This window comes from Triturus cristatus, chromosome 5_1 (genome assembly GCF_964204655.1).
Source record: "Triturus cristatus chromosome 5_1, aTriCri1.1, whole genome shotgun sequence".
Classification (NCBI taxonomy): domain Eukaryota; kingdom Metazoa; phylum Chordata; class Amphibia; order Caudata; family Salamandridae; genus Triturus; species Triturus cristatus.
In genome coordinates, this window is record NC_140587.1 from 43,046,549 (window position 1) to 43,066,306 (window position 19,758).

General features: G+C 54.7%; 1 protein-coding gene across 1 annotated transcript; it reads left to right on the forward strand.

The window, feature by feature from the left end:
* Window positions 1–224: 224 nt before the first annotated feature.
* Window positions 225–13,797, forward strand: SCRT1 (scratch family transcriptional repressor 1). The gene is made up of 2 exons (XM_085604336.1): window positions 225–928; window positions 11,232–13,797. Exons 1-2 carry the CDS (start codon window positions 823–825, stop codon window positions 11,954–11,956), a joined length of 831 nt encoding a protein of 276 aa, XP_085460462.1. The 5' UTR covers window positions 225–822; the 3' UTR covers window positions 11,957–13,797.
* The last annotated feature ends 5,961 nt before the right edge of the window (window positions 13,798–19,758 follow it).

Sequence of the window (19,758 nt, forward strand, 5' to 3'; positions counted from 1 at the left end):
TGGAAGGACAGACGCGACCCCAGACCCCTCCACCACATTCGGGGTGCCTGGCCCTTTAAGAGGGTCTTTGCCTGTTTCCCCGGGTCCCTTGGAGAGGAGGCGCACAGAGAAGCCGGGGAAGAGGTGACGGGGACCAGCGTCAATAAATCATGCTGTCTGCCGCCGCTCCCGGGAGATGTGTTTTTGGGGAGGGGGCGGGGGCGGGGGCGGATTAGACGGGCTGCTCCCATTGGCATGGAGCGCCTGATGCGCGCCTTATATAGGGCCCCGGCGGAGGAGAAACGAGAGATCCGCGGACCCCGGCCCCTGGAGCGGCCGCTGCTGTCCAGTGCTGAACCCGCCGCCGCCGCCGCCTTTTATACGCGCCTTTTGTAACCTTTTTCACATTTATTTCACGGGTTTTTGCGGTTAACGCCGGGACTGGAGGACCCATGGTGTTTTTTGGAATGCACGCGCTCGGCCTTGGGAGGGGGTCGTCGAAAAAGCATCAAAGACAAGAATAAAGAGGCAATAAAAAGAATAAAAAAAACATAAAGGAAATCCGCAGCACTGGATTACAGATTCCTCTGGCACGGCACAAAGGGAGCGATGCCCAGAGCAGGCTGAGGCAGGGAGCAGACCGCCGCCGCCGCAGCAGCAGCACCACCGGCGCGCCCAGGGGCCACCCAGGGGCCACCCAGCCACACCAAGCAACAGGACCCCTGCCGGACTCTGATTTTATAAACATTGTTTGTATTTTTAATATATTCCTTTTATTTTTGTACTCCTCGCCCAAGAAGATTGTGCGGCTGCCCCCACCCTCCCCAGCCGCGGACCGGAACCATGCCCCGATCCTTCCTGGTCAAGAAGGTGAAGCTTGGTGCCTTCTCTGCCGACTTCACCTACGGCCGCGCGCGGCACGACTTCAGCGCGCGCTTCCACGGCAAAGGTGAGCAGCACGTGACCGGTGTGTGGGTGGTGGGAGTCTGAAAAACTGTTGCTCTTTAGCTGTTGCTGCACGTCGTGCGTGTCCGTCCTGCCTGCAAGGACACACAACGCTTGTGTGCTGTGGTGCGCTGATTCAGCAGTATAGCACATGGAGGTAGGCATAGCGCTAGCATACACAGTTGCGCTCTACAAATGCTTTAAATAAATAAATGTTCGTGGCATGACATTACACCCAGCAGAATGACATACCATGTCACATCACACTGGGACATGGTGCCATTTGTCTCCGTTGCTTGGAGCTAAGTTAATTTGCTGTAAATTCCAATACATATGTAGCGTAGCACGCCGCCCCACAGTGAATCGTGATATAGGAGCCGGTAGGACAGTGTGTTTTATTTCCTAATCGTCCTGAGTGTAGCGCCACCCTAGGGCCTCTTGGCGCTATCACTAGTGAGGGCTACAGACAAACGAGCCATGTCTTGAGTTTGCTGTGTGAATATGGAATGTTTTCAGCCCGAAGCCTGGTGGGTGGTGGACTCCGGGCGTGTAGCCATCTGTGGACAACCAGCAGGTCAGTGCTTGGAATTCAGCGAGGCTGGCTCTGCCCTTCACCTTCACAAGGTCGATAACATGAGCTCCATTGTGCTGCAATTGGACACCTGTTGTTTAAGCAACAGGCAGCGATTTGGTTCTGGTGTGAGCAGGGCAGACTGTAACATATAACAAATAACGTAGCACATATAACGTATTGCACAAGGCGCGCGCTGCTGTGGCGCGTTGCATCCCCACCCCTGCGGCAGGGCAGCGCGCTGCCGGATGCCGCACACAATGGGCCGCTGGAAGCCCTGTTGCTGCGCTGCACTCGTCGAAGATTGTTGACTGTGCAGATCTGTGGAACCGAATCGCTCTGTAGCAGCAACAGCACTAAAATTAGCCTTGGGTACCAGAGGAGGGGTGCGGGGGAGGGGGGCCAGAATAGGTGGAGTGGGGGGGGAAGCTGCTCATTCTGACTGCAGGAAGCAGCTTCCAAGAACCAGGCCTTTGTCTGCCCCTCTCCAAGTTCAAGGGCAACTGTGGCCAGCACGGATGCTGGCCTGAGCGGTGCGCGTGTGCGGATGTGTGAGGTGTGCATAGCACCCGCGCACCTGCACACACAGATATACAGAGCACACTTATATAGCACACACACACATACAAGCACACACTCCTATGCACACACACATAACACACACTCTTGCACACACACATATTAAACCCTCCTACACACACACACACACACACATGCACACCCCCACATAGTACACACACATTGCACACACATACTCGTACACACACACATCAACTTCACACACATAACACACATAGCACACGCTGATAGCACACACACAGACCTAGGCACTGTCTGTAAAGCACTCATTCTGAAGCACACACAGAGACTCACATCCACAAACATGTATACACAAAACACACACACTTCCATACATAGGAGATTCTCAAACACAAAACAAACACACACCCACGCAAACACAAACATGCATAAAAGAGACACGCATAGACACAGTCAAGCTCAAGTGTGCACAAAACAAACATACCCAGTGAATCACACAGACACAGGATACACAAATACTCAAAGTATCACACCACCTCAAACACACAAAACATTCACACTCTCAGACTTACAAATGCATGTAACCACAACACACACAGTCTCTCACAATAAACACAAAACATAAGTGTACACAAAACATACACAAACTCACATAAAAGACACTTGCACACACTTATGTGCACACACTCACACCCACAATATCTGAAACATTTCTCAAGATAACATGCAGGCATGTTCAAAATACACACACATTCTACATCCATGTGGCACACACGCACAGACAAAACCCATACACATCCCCTTTCACTCAAACACAGATAAAAGGACAAGCAGGCTCATACAAATACACTCCGACTCTCTTGCACACAGAGGAGACACATGTACAAACAAAACACATGCACGCTCTCTCTCACACCCGCATAGTCATAGAACTACACACCTGAAATACACACAGATTCTCTCACAGATGCTCATAGTCAAAGGACACACGTGCACAGCACACCGACATTCTCCCAGATAGATTACGGATTCACCCACTGACATAAAACACATGTACACTCTCAACACGCACACATACTACGAATACACACAGACCGTCTCACATACTCCTAAAGTCACACAACACAATTACACACAACACAGATACAGACTCCCACACACCTAAGGGACACAAAATGCACACTCAAAATACACACGAAATCACTTACCACCACCACACAACCAGAAGACACACATATGCACAACACATACAGACAGATGCCCGCACACCTAACTGTAAACAAACACAAACACGTACTCACACCACACAGACTCAGTCAAACACCTATAGGACACACACGAATACACACAACAAACACAGAAATATGGGGGACAGGCACACAAGCATACACATAAAACGCACGCAAACAGTTGATAGAGACACTCACAGAAAACATACACATCCCACAAACACAGAACAGGGCACAAGCGTACTGACACAAACATGGAACATGCAAATGCACCGCAACAAAACGGGTACACATGCCCAGACCCCACAGATTACAAGTACGTGCGAGGACACACAAACAAACAGGCACACGCTATGTACAAGCACTGCACACACACAAAACTCAAAAACACACGTACACCTAAGCACACAGACGCCAACCACATGCACTAAGCCCGCAACATGTACACAACTTTTCAAATGAGGACAGTTCCGTGCACACACATATACAAAACACACAGTGCACGCACCTCAAGCAGGCGTCGCATCGCATATAATATAATATATTCAAGCATCGCGAGCGGCTCCCACAGGACACGCTCGGCTGATACCTTCGGCTCCACAGCGGATGTTTTTGTGCAAAACGTCTGCAGTCTGTTGCATAAGCAGAAAATGTGCTGGTGTGTGAGAAACAGGCAGGGAGTGCGGTGCACGCTGCGGAGGAATGCGACCTTGAGCAGCGGCCAACCTTGGGACGGCGGGCCTGCTCTGGGCACGGCGTCTCGGGAGGAGAGACGCCCGGCGCTGGGGGGCCCAGAGGCGGTGGATGAAGGGACCGACCCCCGGAGACTGAACGCCATCCTCAGTCACCGGACGCCCCAGCGCTGGGGGCCCGTGGGCAGGGACGGGGCAGAGGGGCACTGTCCTGTAGGCGACCCCAGGGACCGAACACCGTCCCTGAGCAATGAGACGCCCCGGCGCTGGGGGCCCGTGGGCAGGGATGGGGCAGAGGGACACTGTCCAGGAGGCTACCCCAGGGACCGAACAGCGTCCCTGACAAATGAGACACCCTGGCACTGGGGGCCCCATGGCCAGGGGTGGGGGACAGAGAGACACTGTCCTGGAGATGACACCGGGGACTGCACGCTGTCCCCGAGTCATGAGAGGGGCGAGCGGGCACTGCATGGGGCGCAGAGACATCACCCAGCGTAGGGACTCCGAGGTCTGAAATGAGACTGCTTCCCCATGTCACAGTGACAAGCCAGCCAGTGATGGGGTGGGATTATAGAGACATCTCACAGCATACAGACCCTGAGGTCTCGCACGAGACCTCTTCCTCATGTCACAGTGACAAACCAACAAGTGATGGGGTGGGATTATAGAGACATCTCACAGCATACAGACCCCGAGGTCTCGCACGAGACCTCTCCCCCATCTCACAGTGACAAACCAACAAGTGATGGGGTGGGATTATAGAGACAGCTCACAACACAGGGACTCTGAGGTCTCGCACGAGACCTCTTGCTCATGTCACAGTGACAAACCAACCAGAGATGGGGTGGGATTATAGAGACATCTCACAGCATACAGACCCTGAGGTCTCAAACGAGACCTCTTCCCCATGTCACAGTGACAAGCCAACAAGTGATGGGGTGGGATTATAGAGACAGCTCACAACACAGGGACTCTGAGGTCTCGCACGAGACCTCTTGCTCATGTCACAGTGACAAGCCAACGAGAGATGGGGTGGGATTATAGAGACATCTCACAGCATACAGACCCTGAGGACTCAAACGAGACCTCTTCCTCATGTCACAGTGACAAGCCAACCAGAGATGGGGTGGGATTATAGAGACATCGCACAGCATACAGACCCTGAGGTCTCGCACGAGACCTCTTCCTCATGTCACAGTGACAAGCCAACAAGTGATGGGGTGGGATTATAGAGACAGCTCACAACACAGGGACTCTGAGATCTCGCACGAGACCTCTTGCTCATGTCACAGTGACAAGCCAACGAGAGATGGGGTGGGATTATAGAGACATCTCACAGCATACAGACCCTGAGGTCTCAAACGAGACCTCTTCCCCATGTCACAGTGACAAGCCAACAAGTGATGGGGTGGGATTATAGAGACATCTCACAGCATACAGACCCTGAGGTCTCAAACGAGACCTCTTCCTCATGTCACAGTGACAAGCCAACCAGAGATGGGGTGGGATTATAGAGACATCTCACAGCATACAGACCCTGAGGTCTCAAACGAGACCTCTTCCTCATGTCACAGTGACAAGCCAACCAGAGATGGGGTGGGATTATAGAGACATCTCACAGCATACAGACCCTGAGGTCTCAAACGAGACCTCTCCCCCATGTCACAGTGACAAACCAACCAGTGATTGGGTGGGTTTATAGAGACATCTCACGGCATACAGACCCTGAGGTCTCAAACGAGACCTCTTCCTCATATCACAGTGACAAGCCAACCAGAGATGGGGTGGGATTATAGAGACAGCTCACAGCACAGGGACTCTGAGGTCTCGCACGAGACCTCTTCTTCATATCACAGTTACAAGCCAACCAGAGATGGGGTGGGATTATAGAGACATCTCACGGCATACAGACCCTGAGGTCTCAACCGAGACCTATTGCCAATGACACAGTGACAAGCCAACCAGAGATGGGGTGGGATTATAGAGACATCTCACAGCATACAGACCCTGAGGTTTCAAACGAGACCTCTCCCCCATGTCACAGTGACAAACCAACCAGTGATTGGGTGGGTTTATAGAGACATCTCACGGCATACAGACCCTGAGGTCTCAAACGAGACCTCTTCCTCATATCACAGTGACAAGCCAACCAGAGATGGGGTGGGATTATAGAGACATCGCACAGCATACAGACCCTTAGGTCTCAAACGAGACCTCTCCCCCATCTCACAGTGACAAGCCAACAAGTGATGGGGTGGGATTATAGAGACAGCTCACAACACAGGGACTCTGAGATCTCGCACGAGACCTCTTGCTCATGTCACAGTGACAAGCCAATGAGAGATGGGGTGGGATTATAGAGACATCTCACAGCATACAGACCCTGAGGTCTCAAACGAGACCTCTTCCCCATGTCACAGTGACAAGCCAACAAGTGATGGGGTGGGATTATAGAGACATCTCACAGCATACAGACCCTGAGGTCTCAAACGAGACCTCTTCCTCATGTCACAGTGACAAGCCAACCAGAGATGGGGTGGGATTATAGAGACATCTCACAGCATACAGACCCTGAGGTCTCAAACGAGACCTCTTCCTCATGTCACAGTGACAAGCCAACCAGAGATGGGGTGGGATTATAGAGACATCTCACAGCATACAGACCCTGAGGTCTCAAACGAGACCTCTCCCCCATGTCACAGTGACAAACCAACCAGTGATTGGGTGGGTTTATAGAGACATCTCACGGCATACAGACCCTGAGGTCTCAAACGAGACCTCTTCCTCATATCACAGTGACAAGCCAACCAGAGATGGGGTGGGATTATAGAGACAGCTCACAGCACAGGGACTCTGAGGTCTCGCACGAGACCTCTTCTTCATATCACAGTTACAAGCCAACCAGAGATGGGGTGGGATTATAGAGACATCTCACGGCATACAGACCCTGAGGTCTCAACCGAGACCTATTGCCAATGACACAGTGACAAGCCAACCAGTGATTGGGTGGGTTTATAGAGACATCTCACGGCATACAGACCCTGAGGTCTCAAACGAGACTTCTTCCTCATATCACAGTGACAAGCCAACCAGAGATGGGGTGGGATTATCGAGACATCTCACAGCATACAGACCCTGAGGTCTCAAACGAGACCTCTTCCCCATCTCTTAGTGACAAGACAGCCAGGGGTAGGGTGGGATTATAGAGACATCTCACAGCATACAGACCCTGAGGTCTCACATGAGACATCTTCCTCATGGTTCAGGGACAAGCCTGTCAGTGACGGGGTGGGTTTATAGAGACATCTCACAGCACAGGGACTCTGAGGTCTCAAACGAGACCGCTTCCTCATGTCCCAAAGACAGGCCAACAGGTGACGGACTGGGGTTACCGAGACATTATCCTGGTTTACAAAGAGCCAGACCTCTTTTAAAGACATTCTAGTGCCCCTCGGGATGTGATGCGTTTATAGAGGCCGTGTCCCTGGCAGGGGTCTGAGGTCTCGAATGAGAGACCTCCCCCATTTTCACAATGACAATCCAGCCGAGCGAGACCTCTTCCCAATGACACAGCGACAAGCCAACCAGAGATGGGGTGGGATTATAGAGACATCTCACAGCATACAGACCCTGAGGTCTCAAACGAGACCTCTTCCCCATGTCACAGTGACAAGCCAACAAGTGATGGGGTGGGTTTATAGAGACAGCTCACAACACAGGGACTCTGAGGTCTCAAACGAGACCGCTTCCCAATGACACAGCAACAAGCCAACCAGTGATTGGGTGGGTTTATAGAGACATCTCACGGCATACAGACCCTGAGGTCTCAAATGAGACCTCTTCCCCATGTCACAGTGACAAGCCAACAAGTGATGGGGTGGGTTTATAGAGACAGCTCACAACACAGGGACACTGAGGTCTCGCACGAGACCTCTTCCTCATGTCACAGTGACAAACCAATCAGAGATGGGGTGGGATTATGTAGACATCTCACAGCATACAGACCCTGAGGTCTCAAACGAGACCTCTTCCCCATGTCACAGTGACAAGCCAACCAGTGATTGGGTGGGATTATAGAGACATCTCACGGCATACAGACCCTGAGGTCTCAAACGAGACATCTTCCCCATGTCACAGTGACAAGCCAACAAGTGATGGGGTGGGTTTATAGAGACAGATCACAGCACAGGGACTCTGAGGTCTCGCACGAGACCTCTTCCTCATGTCACAGTGACAAGCCAACCAGAGATGGGGTGGGATTATAGAGACAGCTCACAGCACAGGGACTCTGAGGTCTCAAACGAGACCTCTTCCTCATGTCACAGTGACAAGCCAACGAGAGATGGGGTGGGATTATAGAGACATCTCACAGCATACAGACCCTGACGTCTCAAACGAGACCTCTTTCCCATGACACAGTGACAAGTCTGTCAGTGATGGGGGGGGGGTATATAGAGACAGCTCACAGCACAGGGACTCTGAGGTCTCAAACGAGACCGCTTCCTCATGTCCCAAAGACAGGCCAACAGGTGACGGACTGGGGTTACCGAGACATTATCCTGGTTTACAAAGAGCCAGACCTCTTTTAAAGACATTCTAGTGCCCCACAGGGATGTGATGCATTTATAGAGGCCGTGTCCCTGGCAGGGGTCTGAGGTCTCGAACGAGAGACCTCCCCCATTTTCACAATGACAATCCAGCTGAGCGAGACCTCTTCCCAATGACACAGCGACAAGCCAACCAGAGATGGGGTGGGATTATAGAGACATCTCACAGCATACAGACCCTGAGGTCTCAAATGAGAGCATCTCCCCATGACACAGTGACAAGCCAACCAGTGATTGGGTGGGTTTATAGAGACATCTCACAGCATACAGACCCTGAGGTCTCAAATGAGTTCACTTTCTCATGTCACAGAGACAGGGCAACAGGCGATGGGGTGGGATAATAGAGGCATCTCCCAGTGTAGGGACTGCGAGGTCTCAAACAAGACCGCTTCCTCATGTCACAGTGACAGGTCAACCTGAGATGGGGTGGAATTATAGAGACATCTCACCGCATACAGATCCTGAGGTCTCAAATGAGACCATCTCCCCATGACACAGTGACAAGCCAGCCAGTGATGGGGTGGGATTGTAGAGACATCTCGCAGCATACAGACTCTGAGGTCTCAAACGAGAGTGCTTTCCCATGTCAGAGTGACAAGCCAACCAGTGATGGGGTGGGATTGTAGAGACATGTCGCAGCATACAGACTATGAGGTCTCAAACAAAACCTCTTCCCCATCTCTTAGGGACAAGCCAGCCAGGGAAGGGGTGGGATTATAGAGACATCACGCAGCATACGGACTATGAGGTCTCAAATGAGAGTGCTTTCCCATGTCAGAGTGACAAGCCAACCAGTGATTGGGTGGGTTTATAGAGACATCTCCCAAAGTACGGACACTAAGGTTTCAAATGAGACACCTTTTCCCTTATTATGGTGAAAAGTCAACCGCTGATGGGGTGGGATTATCGAGACATCATCCCGGACTGCTAAAATGTAGACCTCTTTCAATGACATTTATATGCCCCAGTGGGGATGTGATGCGTTTAGAGACATCAAGGTCTCGAATGAGATATCTCCTCTTCCCCATGCAATAGTAAAAAGTTGGACTTTAAGAGGCATCGTCCGCGGTGACGCGCTGGCGCCCAGTGGCACGTCCTGGGTTCATAGCGAGTGTCCCAAAGGGTTGTGGACTGTTTTTGGTGCTGGATAGGGTCCCAGAGGTCTCAGCACGAGACATCTTCCCTATATGTCATCACGTCCAGCAATGTCGTGGTGTAATTTGTCTATAGGGGCATTGTCCTGGACAGGGACTCCGGGGAATGAGACCTCTGCCCCATAACATGTAGAGAACCAATGTGAATGTCATGGGTTCTCAGAGATCTTGTCCTAGCCACAGACTGCCGGGGCCCTGAAAGAGGCCTCCCGATGCTAGGCCATGTTGCAACAGTTGCATGGGTGAGGTCGCCAGATGGATTAAATGTAGTGGTTTGAAGCTGAACTCAGAGAAAACGCAAGTCCTTTTTTTTGGATAAAAAAATCTCATTTTGGAACCCGTCCTGGTGGCTCGTCTCTTGGCCCTCTCCCTCTGCAGTCTCGAAAGTAAAGAACCTGGGAGTAATCTTTGACGTTGATCTTTCATTTAGAGATCAGATAACTAAACTTACCTCTGCCTGTTTCTACATCTTAAAAACTTCGAGAACAAACCCGTGCCTTTATTCCCTGTGATTTGCAGAAACCAGTGGTGACTGCATTGGTTCTGTCCAGGCTGGACTATGGCAATGTCCTCTGTCAGTGCATACAACAGCGTTCGCTACAGAGACTCCGACTCCTAAAAAAATACCCAAATATCGACCGCCTCTCAGTCTCAGGCCTCAGCGGGGCTCCACCGCCTCCCTGTTAAGAGGCGCGTGACCTTTTAGCCTCTCCACAACACATAAAGCGCCTCGCGGGATTGGCCCTAAGAATTTGAGGGAAAAGTTCACTTGGCATGCGCCAAGGAGAAGTCGAGGCTCGGGTGCATTGAAAACAGAGTCCATACCAAGATGCAATAATGCATGGGGGGTGGGGGAGTTTTGTTTATTCCACGTGTAAATCGTGGAATAAACGCCCTTGGGAGCTTAAGAACGAACCGAATCTCACTAGTTTTAGAAAACTGCTGAAAGCCTGGCGTTTCTCATCCGCTGTCTGATCCTTTAGGTGTTTATATCAATCAATCAATCAATCAATCAGGGGTTTATATAGCGCGCGACTCACCTGTGAGGGCCTCATGGCGCTGTGTGGGTGGCGGGGGCGGCTGCTCCGGGTCAGTCGAAGAGCCAGGTCTTGAGGTCTCTGCTGACCGTGTGCCTATATCTGATACATGTCGGCACTAGGACGCCTTTCGGGCATTACATCTCATCAGTTTAAACAGAGACAGGTGTACCGGGGTGACTGGGAGAGCTCCAGGGACCCCTGACTGCCTGGGGGCTGGCACGGCCCTCTGGTCTCCCTTAGAGGGAGGCCAGTGAAAGGCGTTGATTGTTGTGGGCAGAGGGTGATGGGCAGAACCCTTGGAGAGCCCTATATCGGCAGCAGTGCGAGGAGGCAGGGACTCCCCCCGTCACCCCCCCCAGCCAGGATTGCGCAGGGCCGCTTGTTGCATCTATTAACCAGAGAGCTTTCAGACTATGTCCCAGGGTCCATCAATACTAAGGCAATAACCTCTGCTTGTCTTCCTTGTCCACGCAGGGTACATCAGCGACTACATCACCCCGTCCGTCTACGATGGCGACAGCGACAGCACCATCAAAGTGCCGTCCCCGGAGCCGATCTACGCCTCGGTGCACGACGACTACGGGGCGCCGGACTCGGAGCCGCCCGACAGCCCGCACTCGGAGATCGCGGCGGCCTACATCAACGGGGACGCCGCCGTCAGCGAGGGCTACACGGTGGACGCCTTCTTCATCACGGACGGGCGCTCCCGGAGGAAGCTGCTGGCCGGGGGGCGCCACCTCCAGCGGCACACCTGCAGCGAGTGCGGCAAGACCTACGCCACCTCGTCCAACCTCAGCCGGCACAAGCAGACGCACCGCAGCCTGGACAGCCAGATGGCCAAGAAGTGCCCCACCTGCGGCAAGATCTACGTGTCCATGCCCGCCATGGCCATGCACCTCCTGACCCACGACCTCAAGCACAAGTGCGGCGTCTGCAGCAAGGCCTTCAGCCGGCCCTGGCTGCTCCAGGGCCACATGCGCTCCCACACGGGCGAGAAGCCCTTCGGCTGCGCGCACTGCGGCAAGGCCTTCGCCGACCGCTCCAACCTGCGCGCCCACATGCAGACCCACTCGGCCTTCAAGCACTACAAGTGCAAGCGCTGCGAGAAGACCTTCGCCCTCAAGTCCTACCTGAACAAGCACTACGAGTCGGCCTGCTTCAAGGGGGCCCTGCCGCCGCTCAGCCCCATGGAGGACTGACCCAGGCCCCGCGCAGGGCTCTGGCGCTCCTCGGAATACCTCCATCTCCTGCTCCGCACCTCTCTTGGGGAGGAGGGGCTCAAGCCAAGACCCTACCACCCGTCATCTTCGAACGTTGGGGAAGCAACAGAGCTCGCCTATTCCCAGTGGAACCGCCTCTGTGTCACAAGAGACTTCTCCAAGGGGCCCCATAATTCAGAAATGCCTCTGCACCCCCCCCCCCCCCCCCTTTGCATTCTAGAGCATGGTCCTTTATAAGCAATGTCTAGCTAACCCTAGCGCCACCCCGCTTCTCTCACCCAAGGCCATTGAAGGCATAAAATGTCTTAGGTATGAACTTAGAGGGTTGAAAACCCTTTTTGCAAAGAAATAAAGTATTCTCCAAGCAATGCACACTCCCCCGTCCCCCCATCCGCCCCCAACAAAAGTATGCGCCTTGAAGGTCGAATTATATCTTTGGTAAATCATTTTCTACTTGATATCTGTTCATCTATCAATGTATTTATTAACTCAAGTATTTATTTATGTACTGACAATGTGCTTCTTTATCTATTTATTTATTTATGTGTTATTGAATTCTCGGATTTGCCTTTTTTTGTTTGCATCTCGTAACTGTGGACTTGTTGCGTTGAGGGCCTTGCTTGGACTGCCTTCCAGTCAAGCAGGGTCCGTCTTGTTCGGTTCTCAGTCGCTCTGTTTACTTCGTATGGGTTGCCAGTATTTCCTTGCCTACGCCAAAGCATTTGTCACTTTCAAAGAGACAACCACCTATTTTTGTTGGTTCCTTCGTTTTGCGTCTGACGCCCCCGTCCGCACCCCTTTTTTAAAATGGCGCCTGCATGCACACACTGGACTGAATCTATGCCAATTTTTATGACGCTTTTTTCAATCTTTCTTCTGCAGTTCCTTTTTACTTATTTTTCTTCTGTTTTTAAGAAAAAGAAAAAAAAAATCTGTTTGCCAAAACTTTAGATTAGTACCAGAGGGCAATATTTCTCTCTCTTAGGAATCTGGTTCTGAGACATATAGAAGCAATAATGCGGTTATGCATGATACTTTAAGAGGAATAGTAACACTGAGAAATCAGGTACATTTTAATCCAGTATTCTTACTAGTAACGAATTTCAGGGACTTTGCCAATGTAGTGTTCTACGATATATGATGAACAAAAAACAAAAGCAAAAAAAATCTTCACAAAAAAAAATACTTTTCCATATGTATGCACTGCCTGCCTCTGACTTCTTAGTAGGTTTAGGAATGTGTAGGCCTGTAGCCTCCAAGAGACAGTTTAGTAACATTTTATAGCAAATTTTGGGGAATAGCCACAATGGCCCGGCCACAACAGCATTCTGTATTTTTTTATTTGTCAACGAACGAGAATCAAGCATTAACCGTGGAGTGAGGGACTTTGAGAAGAGACTGCACCTTGGCGTCCCAACCAACCGCGGAGGCGCGCGGGCGCGCGGCCTCGCGAGGAGCTCGCCCTGTTTCTAAAAGCCATGTGGACTGGTCCAGATATTTTGTACTGACAAAGCACTTCCTGTCCAGTCTTTCTGATTTAATAAGAACCGAACAGCACAATTAAAACCTTAACTAGTATTCAGGTAGAAGGGACGTGGATTAGATAGGCCTCTGTTTTTTTTTGTACTGAAAAAGGGAATAAAAAATGTATATTATTGCAAGATGCCATGTAAATACCAGGAGGGAAATGTTGACTTAATTTTTACAGCTGTAAAGAGATGAATATGTTTGTTTCTGGAGATTTTGTCCCCAGCGATTTTTTGAGCCAGTATTTGGATGACTTAAGCACAATGATGTCACGCCTTTCGACGCACTTCACAATAAATGCGATACAATTGACGTGTGGGGGCTGTTGTTGTCTTGTGGGGGGGGGCTGTGTCTGCTTCTTTCTGCTTCTGCGGGGAGAAAGTGACTCCTTTTCACGGTGTCGGAGGATAATCGCTTTAATTGGGGGGATTAAGAGGCTGGGGCCTTTCTTCATTGCCAGGGCCTGTGCGGTGCGGGAGGGGGGCGGTGTGGGGGACAGATGCCGGCTGCATCCCTTTGATGCTCTGTCAGCACGCGCTGTGTGATCTGCTGCGGCGCAGACACTGCTCACCGCAGGCTTACAGAAGCCACCGCTGATGACACCGTCCCCAGGCACCACCACACCAGCAGGCTCCTCCCCCTGAGCTAGAGCAGGGGAACACCACACAGCCCCACCACCCACCACCTCCAAAGCAACAACTACCACCGTCCCCAGGCACCCCCACACCAGCAGGCTCCTCCCCCCTGAGCTAGAGCAGGGGAACACCACACAGCCCCACCACCCACCACCTCCAAAGCAACAACTAGCACCGTCCCCAGGCACCACCACACGTGCAGCCTCCTCCCCCTGAGCTAGTGCAGGGAAACACCACACAGCCCCACCACCCACCTCCAAAGCAACAACTACCACCGTCCCCAGGCACCACCACACGTGCAGCCTCCTCCCCCTGAGCTAGTGCAGGGAAACACCACACAGCCCCACCACCCACCTCCAAAGCAACAACTACCACCGTCCCCAGGCACCCCCACACCAGCAGGCTCCTCCCTGAGCCAGAGCAGGGGAACACCACACAGCCCCACCAGCCACCACCCACACCCTCTAAAGTCACAGCTAGCACCGTCCCCAGGCACCCCCACACCAGCAGGCTCCTCCCCCTGAGCCAGATCAGGGGAACACCACACAGCCCCACCACCCACCACCTCCAAAGCAACAACTAGCACCGTCCCCAGGCACCCCCACACCAGCAGGCTCCTCCCCCTGAGCTAGAGCAGGGAAGCACCACACAGCCCCACCACCCACCACCTCCAAAGCAACAACTAGCACCGTCCCCAGGCACCACCACACGTGCAGCCTCCCCGCCCTGAGCTAGAGCAGGGGAACACCACACAGACCCTCCACCCACCACCTCCAAAGCAACAACTACCACCGTCCCCAGGCACCCCCACACCAGCAGGCTCCTCCCCCTGAGCTAGAGCAGGGGAACACCACACAGCCCCACCAGCCACCACCCACACCCTCTAAAGCCACAGCTAGCACCGTCCCCAGGCACCCCCACACCAGCAGGCTCCTCCCCCTGAGCCAGAGCAGGGGAACACCACACAGCTCCACCACCCACCACCTCCAAAGCAACAACTAGCACCGTCCCCAGGCACCCCCACACCAGCAGGCTCCTCCCCCCTGAGCTAGAGCAGGGGAACACCACACAGCCCCACCACCCACCACCTCCAAAGCAACAACTAGCACCGTCCCCAGGCACCACCACACCAGCAGGCTCCTCCCCCCTGAGCTAGAGCAGGGAAACACCACACAGCCCCACCACCCACCACCACCAAAGCAACAACTAGCACCGTCCCCAGGCACCACCACACCAGCAGGCTCCCCCCTGAGCTAGAGCAGGGGAACACCACACAGCCCCACCAGCCACCACCCACACCCTCTAAAGCCACAGCTAGCACCGTCCCCAGGCACCCCCACACCAGCAGGCTCCTCCCCCTGAGCCAGAGCAGGGGAACACCACACAGCTCCACCACCCACCACCTCCAAAGCAACAACTACCACCGTCCCCAGGCACCCCCACACCAGCAGGCTCCTCCCCCTGAGCTAGAGCAGGGGAACACCACACAGCCCCACCACCCACCACCTCCAAAGCAACAACTAGCACCGTCCCCAGGCACCCCCACACCAGCAGGCTCCTCCCCCCTGAGATAGAGCAGGGGAACACCACACAGCCCCACCACCCACCACCTCCAAAGCAACAACTAGCACCGTCCCCAGGCACCCCCACACCAGCAGGCTCCTCCCCCCTGAGCTAGAGCAGGGGAACACCACACGGCCCCACCACCCACCACCTCCAAAGCAACAACTAGCACCGTCCCCAGGCACCACCACACGTGCAGCCTCCTCCCCCTGAGCTAGTGCAGGGAAACCCCACACAGCCCCACCACCCACCACCACCAAAGCAACAACTAGCACCGTCCCTCGGCACCACCACACCAGCAGGCTCCCCCCTGAGCTAGAGCAGGGGAACACCACAAAGCCCCACCAGCCACCACCCACACCCTCTAAAGCCACAGCTAGCACTGTCCGCAGGCACCCCCACACCATCAGGCTCCTCCCCCTGAGCTAGAGCAGGGAAACACCTCACAGCCCCACCTTCCACCACCTCCAAAGCAACAACTATCACCGTCCCCAGGCACCACCACACCAGCAGGCTCCTCCCCCCTGAGCTAGAGCAGGGAAGCACCACACAGCCCCACCACCCACCACAACCAAAGCAACAACTAGCACCGTCCCCCGGCACCACCACACCAGCAGGCTCCTCCCCCCTGAGCTAGAGCAGGGGAACACCACACAGCCCCACCACCCACCACCTCCAAAGCAACAACTACCACCGTCCCCAGGCACCCCCACACCAGCAGGCTCCTCCCCCCTGAGCTAGAGCAGGGAAACCCCACACAGACCCTCCACCCACCACCTCCAAAGCAACAACTACCACCGTCCCCAGGCACCCCCACACCAGCAGGCTCCTCCCCCTGAGCTAGAGCAGGGGAACACCACACAGCCCCACCACCCACCACCACCAAAGCAACAACTAGCACCGTCCCCAGGCACCACCACACCGGCAGGCTCCTCCCCCCTGAGCTAGAGCAGGGGAACACCACACAGCCCCACCACCCACCACAACCAAAGCAACAACTAGAACCGTCCCCAGGCACCACCACACCAGCAGGCTCCCCCCTGAGCTAGAGCAGGGGAACACCACACAGCCCCACCAGCCACCACCCACACCCTCTAAAGCCACAGCTAGCACCGTCCCCAGGCACCCCCACACCAGCAGGCTCCTCCCCTGAGCTAGAGCAGGGAAACACCTCACAGCCCCACCTTCCACCACCGCCAAAGCAACAACTAGCACCGTCCCCAGGCACCACCACACGTGCAGCCTCCTCCCCCTGAGCTAGTGCAGGGAAACACCACACAGCCCCACCACCACCAAAGCAACAACTAGAACCGTTACCAGGCACCACCACACGTGCAGCCTCCTCCCCCGGAGCTAGAGGAGGAAAACACCACACAGCCCCACCACCCACCACCACCAAAGCAACAACTAGCACCGTCTTCAGGCAGCCCACACCAACAGGTTCCTCCCCTGAGCTAGAGCAGGGGAACACCACACATCCCCACCAGCCACCACCCAAACCCTCTAAAGCCATAGCTAGCACCGTCCCCAGGCACCCCCACACCAGCAGGCTCCTCCCCCTGAGCTAGAGCAGGGAAACACCTCACAGCCCCACCACCCACCACCTCCAAAGCAACAACTAGCACCGTCCCAAGGCACCACCACACCAGCAGGCTTCTCCCCCCTGAGCGAGCGCAGGGAAACACCACACACCATATACCACCCACCCCCTCTTAAGCAACAACTAGCACCGTCCCCGGGCACCACCACACCTGCAGGCTCCTCCCCATGAGCTAGAGCAGCGAAACACCACACACCACACACCATACACCACCCACCCCCTCTAAAGCAACAACTAGCACCGTCCCCAGGCACCACCACACCAGCAGCCCCCTTCCCGAGCTAGAGAGCCGGTGAAACACCACACAGCCCACAACCCACCACCTCCAAAGCAACAACTAGCACCGTCCTCAGGCACCACCACAAGCAGGGCCCTCCCCCTGGGCTAGAGGGTCGGTAGAACACCACACATTACCCACCACCCACCACCTCCAAAACAACAACTAGCACCGTCCCCTGGCACCAGCACACCAGCAGGCTCCTCCCCTGAGCTACAGCAGGGAAACACTACACAGCCTCCTCCACCCACCACCACCAAAGCAACAACTAGCACCATCCCCAGGCACCACCACACCAACAGGCTCTGCCCCTGAGCTAGAGCAGAGAAACACCACACAACCCCCACCACCCACCACCATCACCCCCAAAGCAACAACTAGCACCGTCCCCAGGCCCCACCACACCAGCAGGCTCCTCCCTGCTGAGCCAGAGCAGGGAAACACCACACAGCCCCACCACCCACCACCTCCAAAGCAACAACTAGCACCGTCCCCAGGCACCACCACACGTGCAGCCTCCTCCCCCTGAGCTAGAGCAGGGAAACACCACACAGTCCCACCACCCACCACCACCAAAGCAACAACTAGCACCATCCCCAGGCACCATCACACCAGCAGGCTCCTCCCATGAGCTAGAGCAGGGAAACACTACACAGCCCCCACCACCCACCACCACCAAAGCAACAACTAGCACCACCCCCAGGCACCACCACACCAGCAGGCACCCCCCCTGAGCTAGAGCAAAGAAACACCACACAGCCCCCACCACCATCACCCCAAAGCAACAACTAGCACCGTCTTCAGGCACTACCACACCAGCACGCTCCTCCCCCCTGAGCCAGAGCAGGGAAACACCACACATCCCCACCACCCACCACCTCCAAAGCAACAACTAGCACTGTCTTCAGGCACCACCACACCAGCAGGCTCCTTCCCCTGAGCTAGAGCAGGGAAGCACCACACAGCCCCACCACCCACCACCACCTCCAAAGCAACAACTAGCATCCTCTCCAGGCACCACCACATGTGCATTCTCCTTCCCCTGAGCTAGAGCAGGGAAACACCACACAGCCCCACCACCCACAACCACCAAAGCAACAACTAGCACCGCCCCAGGCACCACCATACCAACAGGCTCCCCCTTTGAGCTAGAGCAGGGGAACACCACACACCATACACCACCCACCCCCTCTAAAGCAACAACTAGCACCGTCCCCAGGCACCACCACACGTGCAGGCTCCTCCCCCTGAGCTAGAGAGCCGGTGAAACACCACACAGCCCCACCACCCACCACCTTCAAAGCAACAACAAGCACTGTCCCCACTCACCACCACACGCAGGGTCCTTCCCCTGGGCTAGAGAGTCAGTAGAACACCACAGAGCCCCACCACCCAACAACTAGCACCGTCCACAAGCACCAACACACCAGCAGGGTCCTCCACTGAGCCAGAGCTGGGGAAACACCACACAGCTCAGCCCCACCACCCACCACCTCCAAATCAACAACTAGCAACGCCCCCAGGCACCACAACACGTGCAGCCTCCTCACCTGAGCCAGAGCCGGGGAAACACCACACAGCAACACCACCCACCACCCACCACCTCCAAAGCAACAACTAGCACCGTCCCCAGGCACCAACACACCAGCAGGCTCCTCCCCTGAGCCAAAGCCGGGGAAATCCCACACAACTCAGCCCACCACCTCCAAAGCAACAACTAGCACCGTCCCCAGGCACCACCACACCAGCAGGCTCCCGCCCTGAGCTAGAGAGCAGGGGAACACTACACAGCCCCACCACCTCCAAAGCAACAACTAACACCATAACCAGGCACCATCACACCAGTAGGCTCCTCCACCTGAGCTAGAGCAGGGGAACACCACACAGCCCCACCTGCCACCACCTCCAAAGCAACAACTAGCACAGTCCCCAGGCACCACCACACCAGCACCAGCAGGCTCCGCCCCTGAGATAGAGCAGTGGAACACCACCCACCACCTCCAACGTAACAACTAGCCCCGTCCCAAGGCACCACCACAAGCAGACTCCTCCCCTGAGCTAGAGCAGGGGAACACCACACAGCCCCACCACCTCCAAAGCAACAACTAGCACCGTCCACAGGCACCACTACCACCAGCAGGCCCTCCCCCCCAAGCTAGAGTAAGGGAACACCACACAG